A 6239-nucleotide genomic window follows, 5' to 3' on the forward strand; every position below is an offset into this window, starting at 1 on the left:
TGCTGGCAAAAATTGGCAGTTTTGTTTTGTGAGAAACTATTATGCTATCCTCTAAAGAGGCCAAATTTGTAGTCTTGTATTTTATACAAGCAGTGAAGAAAAGTTGCTGTTGTCCCCAGCATTGTTGGCATTTGGTGATGGTGTCTCCTTAGACGTGTGCATCCATGTGTGCCCACACTATGCTAATTCTGCAGAAGAGCGAGTTTCTTTGTGACAGTTTGCTTTAACTGTGTTTCTCCCTACCCATAACCTCACACTCACCTCTCTCACCAGCTCTGCTGGTCATGGTCCACTTCGCTGGTAGTATTTAAAACTTGTTTTATTTTTTCTCTTTAAGGGATTTAAAGGGGGTGGGGATCTATTGCGCTTTAGACTTCTATTTGTTCTTAGTCACTAATGAGACACCTTAGAAATTAGCCAATACATAAGCATCTGAATTAGTCTGAAGCTCAGCGGCAGAAAGGACTTTCTTCTTTCTTAACCTCCCTGTTTCTTGTTTATCAAAATAGTTTTTATTTTTTTTTTATTTTTTATTTATTTATTTATTTATTTTGTTTTTCAAGACAGGGTTTTTCTATGTAACAGCCCTAGCTGTCTGTGAGCTCAGTATGTAGACCAGGCTGGCCTTAAGCTCACAGGGATCCAACTGCCTCTGCCCCTCAAGTGCTGGGATTAAAGGCGTGTGCCACCACATCTGACTCTTCAAAATCAGTTCTTAACAGGACCTTTCAGCTTTAGGGGCTGTGTGTTTTCTGTGTGTGCTGTTCTGAAAATGTCTCTGAGCATACTGCCATACTGTAAGAGAGTGCTGTGGGTAGTGATATCTCCACTGCCTCAGCCACAATGTCTAAAATGACGTCACCACTATAATCCAAGGGACAGAAAGTGTGTCAGAGTGCACATGATATTTGGCTCAGTGCTTTCTCAATTCACCACCTCTGTGTGTTTGCTTTGTCAAAACCCGTGTTAATTATTGAAAAGCTATTATTCATCCGGACTTAAAGTTGTTAGCTTTTCTCAAATTATCATGTGGCAATCTCCCTTTAACACCTCCTACCCCCAATATCTTTTATCCGTTTTTTTTCCATTTCAGCCATGGCTTCTGTTTGCTTAATTTTTTTATTGTAGCAAAATGGACACTTCAATATTTTTAAGCTTATAAAGTTGACTGGCGTTGGCTTCATTTACAGCCCTGTAAATCCATCACCAGCATCCCAGTCTGCAGCTCTCTCCTCACTAAAACAAGCTGTGTTCACCAGACGCCAGCTCCCGATCCCATCTTCCCTGGCTGTTGGAGCCACTGTTCTCCCTTGTGTCTCTGAATGTGACAGCTCTGGCACCTCATGCGGGTAGAACCAGAAGATTTGCCCTTTTGTGTCTGACTTATTTCATTTAGCACATTTTCTGGGTTTATCAGTGTCACAGTGTGCCAAGTTTCCTTCCTTTTCCAAAGCTGAGTAATGACCCCATTCATGTTTAGGAGCGCTGGTGTCGCTTCTCTGGGTGTGTGCTCAGAGTGTCTTCCCTAATGACTAGATTCTTCCTGCACCCTTTATAAGGCTGTGCTTCACGGTGCTCCTTCTACGGGTGCAGGGTGATAGAGCAGCCCCCCAGCAACACACAGGGACCCAATTTTTCCATAGCCTTGCCAGCATTCAGTATTTCCTTTCCTTTTTTCTTTTTTTTAATAGCTATCTTTCTAAGGTGTTTTTTTTTTTTTAAGGAATAAACTAGTTGTTTCATTACTCCTGTTCTGTGTCTTAGTCTGCTTCGTATGTTCTCTCCCTTACCACACCTCCCACACCCTGAAATTGTGACTGCAGTAACCAGGCTGCCATTGATGGTCCCTGAGCCCATTCCCTGTAGTGCTGCTGTGTTTGCACTGTAGCCTTTTCAATCCTTAAATGTGTCCTTTGCCATATACATGGAACAACTTACTCGTTTCTGATGTTTAGGCAGTTCTGAAGTTAAAGTGATGCCATTACGATTTAGTGTGTATTTAATAAAGGATGTGAACTGTCCAGCAGATCTCCCTGCATTTTCAGATTTCTGCATTCCATAGCCTGTACCTTCTGTGATCCAGTGGAAACTAGCACCGACAGTGGAGCCAAGGAGAAGACTGCTTCACTGTGCTCCTTCTGTGGGTGCAGAGAGAGCAGCGGGAAGGGAGAACGGTGTCGGCAAGGTCTCACCTGTGACTTTGTTTCTTACTTCCCAGGGAGCTGGCTGGAGTGTGATGACTTAAAGGGCCCGTGGGCTAAAAGGCACGTGACATGTAAAGTGCCAGCATCAGAGATCCATATTGTTGTTTGGGAAAGAAAGTTGCAGGCACCAACTGAAGAAGCCACCTGCTTTCCGTGTACAAAGCCATGTGCGCAGCCTGCGTCAGGTGAGGAGCAGCCAGCTTCACCAGCACTGTATTCTGTGGGTGGGCCTGCCACCTCAGAACCCTCAGCCGCCCACCCCGCACATATGCCAGTCACTCCTCAGACTCTGCCAGAAGTACAAGCCGTAGCTCACGGCGGTAGTGTACTTTCAGGAACAGAGGGCTCGGTTGAAACAACCTCTGCTTCTCAGATGGACTCCAAAGATTGCCTGTTGGAAGACAAACCTGTGGCAGAAAGTGCAGAGCTCGTCAGAGCACTTGCTGTGCAACCCCAGGACTCACTGACGACCTCCTTATCGTCTAACCCATGTGAAGGAAAACTAGTTGTCCCAGCAGGGGTGAGAACAGACCCACAGGCAGTACTGTCACAGGCAGGAGACACTGTACTTCCTAAACCTGTGCCTGACGCCCCTGTTCCTGTTCCTCCTGTTCAGGAACTGAAGTCCATGGTAGCTGAGGACACTCAGATACAGTTGCTGCAACTTACAACTGAGAGGCTAAAACCCGCACAACCTGGTAAATCTCAGACAAATTTAAGAAAAAGAGAAACCACAGCGTCTTCTAAAATGGTAACAACCAGTTCCCCACAGAATCAGCCTCGGAAAGATGATCAGAAGAAAGCTTTTGTGGGAAGCTGGGTGAAAGGGCTGTTGAGCAGGGGTGGTGCGTTTATGCCACCCTGTGTGTTGGCTCAGAACAGAGCAGTAACTGACCTGCAGCCCTCTGTTAAAGGAGCCAGCCATTTTGATGGCTTTAAGACGAAAAATACAAACCGGAAGGCTAACAGGATGTCCAGGAAGGCTTCTCAGCATGTGGACAAGCTTTCCCCAGGCAGCAGCTCTCCACCTTCAGGCAGCACCGCTGATCTGCCCCATGCTGGTGGGAAGGCCTCGGAGGCCCTGTTGAAGGGGCAGGAAAGCTCACATGCAGCTCTCCTCTGCCACAGTTCCCATGACAATAAAAGTGCCACCTCCCCAGCAGTCCCTGGAGATGCCACTGAAGATGGGGTTCATAAGCTTCGGCTCAAACTTCTTAAAAAGTTAAAGGCAAAGAAGAAGAAACTAGCTGCTCTCATGTCTTCCCCGAACCGTGGGACATCTGTAAGTGACCAGTCAGATTCTGTGTCCCATTGTGGGTCTCCAAATGACAGTGAGTCCATAGAAGATCTGTTAAGTGAGCTACAGCATCAAATTGACCTTGCAGACAGCAAATCCGGGTGCACCCCTGCTCCTGGAGGTGCCTCTTATAACAGCCAGAGTCATGAAGAGATTTTAGCAGAATTGCTTTCTCCTGCAGCCCTGTCAGAGCCCTCAGCAAGTGTGGAGCCTGAGTTGAGGTACTTGGAGATGGGGGACAGCACACCAGCACCTAGTGAGTTTAGTGTTGTTCCCCAGAACACATCTCTGAGTCAGGACCATAATTACTGCAGCCCCAAGAAAAACCAGTCTGAAGTCGAGCAGTGTTCACTCACAGACAGTACCTCTATAAGAACCTTGAACTTGGGAAGCCCCATGAAGACTGATATTTTTGATGAATTTTTTCCTGCTTCAACATTGAATTCTTTAACAAATGACACATTAGATATACCTCATTTTGATGAATATCTGTTTGAGAATTGCTGAGTGTTGTTAACATTTTACTTTAACACTGACTACTGCTGCAAGACGATATGACTTGTGGGTAGTGCTGGCTGAAATGCATGACCTTGTGTTCTAGCCACGGGGAAGGCTGTAAGCTACTGGGTCTCCCTTTGGTTCTGCTTGTAAAGCATGGCACCTACTGCAAATTAAAGTCCTCAGCCTTTTTTATATCAGTTTTGTGATTATAGAGTGACTACATTAAATTTTAAGATTTTAAAATTGATGTTGGGGTCTGGAGGCATGACACCCTTGGGTTAGTTCCCAGAACCACTGTAAAAAGGCAGATGTGGCAGTGCACACCTGGAGTCGCAGGTCCGAGGATCCCAGGAGCTTGCTGGGCAGCCAGTTGAGCCAAATTGGTGCACTCCAGTTGCAATGGAAGCCCCATCGCAAGGAATGAGCTGGAGTGGACTGAGGAGGACACCTGCCATTGACCTCTGACCTCTAAACCATGCACATGTATCCACACAAACATGTACACACAGAAATAAAATACCCTTTGAAAACATGGACATTTGGTTCAGGAAAGTCCTAGTTTACACAAACAAGTTGTTGAATGCAGCGTGTGAGTGCCTTGATAGTTGCTTCTGCTTCTGGTGGGTCCCGAGCCCTTCATTGCCACCCCTCTCTGTTCTTACAAAAGATGACAGGAAGGCCCATCATTAGAACTCAGAGTGATGTTAGGTGATCAGTATGATGGGTTACGGGAAATAGTCTGTGACGATGTGCTTAAGGTTTGTGTCATCGTAAATGTTGTCTGTCATCCCAGTGCAGTCTCTGCACCTCCTGGGCACCCGCTCATCCTGCTGCTCTGCTGAGAGCAGAAGTGCTTCCAAGGCCAGTTCTGTTGTATGTAAGGTGTTGGTTCATTTAACACCCGTGAGTGAGAAACAGTTTACATTTAAGCAGAACATGGCTGGTAAATTAGATGGATTGAGTTAGAAGTATTAGACTAGTTGATCTCAGGTTCCAGATAGAGTTGGTTGTTCAGAAGCAGCTATAGTTGGGTGGTGGTGGCAAACGCCTTTAAACCCAGCACCTGGGAGGCAGAGGCAGGAGGATCTCAGCATTCGAGGCTAGCCTGATCTACAGAGTGAGTTCAGGACAGCCCAAGATACCCTGTCTCCAAAAAAAAAAAAAAACAGACCAGCTCACACCTTTAAGCACTCAGAGGCAGAGGTAGGCAGGTCTCTGAGCTCGAGGCCAGCCTGGTCTACAAGAGCTAGTTCCAGGACAGCTAGGGCTGTTACACAGAGAAACCCTGTCTCGAAAAACTTTTTTTTTAGGGGGCATCTCTAGTGATTGGCGTTAGACTTGAGTTTTTGGATGACTGGCAGACGGTGGTAAAACATTATTTTCCATGATTATATAGACAATGTGTATTCTAAGGAAAGTGTTTTATGTATTTTGTTTGTGTTAGGGCAGGGTACACCTGTGGGTAACATTGGTGTGTGTGTGTCCCCAAAGTTGACTTTTGAGTCTTGCTCTATCACTGTCCACCTTCTTCACTGAGGCAAGGTCTCTCTCACTGAACTTACTACTTGCTGGTTCTGACTGTGCTAGCTACCTAACCTCTGTGTGTGTGTATGTGTGTGTGTGTGTATGCGCACGCACGCACTCACACCTGTTAGGAATATTTCTTAATATAAGCTCCCTGCCGACGCAAAATTCCCAATCAATCCAAATCAAAACAAGCCAAATTGGGGCTGGAGAGATGGCTCAGTGGTTAAGAGCATTGCCTGTTCTTCCAAAGGTCCTGAGTTCAATTCCCTGCAACCACATGGTGGCTCACAACCATCTGTAATGAGGTCTGGTGTCCTTTTCTGGCCAGTAGACATATACAAAGACATAATATTGTATACATAATAAATATTTTTTTTAAAAAAAAACAAGCCAAATTAAGGCTAGCTTTGCCCAAAATAGTTACACGGAAACTGTATTCTTTTAAACACTGCCTGGCCCATTAGTTCCAGCCTCTTATTGGCTAGCTCTTACATATTGATCTAACCCATTTCTAATAATCTGTGTAGCCCCACGAGGTGTGGCTTACCAGGGAAGATCTTAACCTGGGTCTGTCTGGAGTGGGAGAATCATGGTGACTGCCTGACTCGGCTTTCTTTCTCCCAGCATTCTGTTCTGTCTACTCCACCTACCTAATTTTCTGTCCTATCAAAGGCCAAGCAGTTTCTTTATTAATTAACCGATGAAAGCAA

General features: G+C 45.7%; 1 protein-coding gene across 2 annotated transcripts in view; it reads left to right on the forward strand.

The window, feature by feature from the left end:
* Uspl1 (ubiquitin specific peptidase like 1) overlaps positions 1 to 4538 on the forward strand; it is a 30569-nt gene extending 26031 nt beyond the window's left edge. Inside the window, exons 9-10 of one of the 2 annotated variants that reach the window (XM_041678254.1) lie at positions 2219 to 2389; positions 2821 to 2968. In XM_041678254.1, coding sequence (XP_041534188.1) covers positions 2219 to 2389; positions 2821 to 2843 — 194 coding nt within the window. In that variant the 3' untranslated portion in view covers positions 2844 to 2968. Of the gene's footprint in view, positions 1 to 2218 lie in introns of both variants that reach the window. The other variant, XM_041678253.1, reaches the window with a different exon arrangement.
* The last annotated feature ends 1701 nt before the right edge of the window (positions 4539 to 6239 follow it).

This window comes from Microtus oregoni, unplaced genomic scaffold (genome assembly GCF_018167655.1).
Source record: "Microtus oregoni isolate MIOR12 unplaced genomic scaffold, Mior012 000029F_ref0000214, whole genome shotgun sequence".
NCBI classification, from domain to species: domain Eukaryota; kingdom Metazoa; phylum Chordata; class Mammalia; order Rodentia; family Cricetidae; genus Microtus; species Microtus oregoni.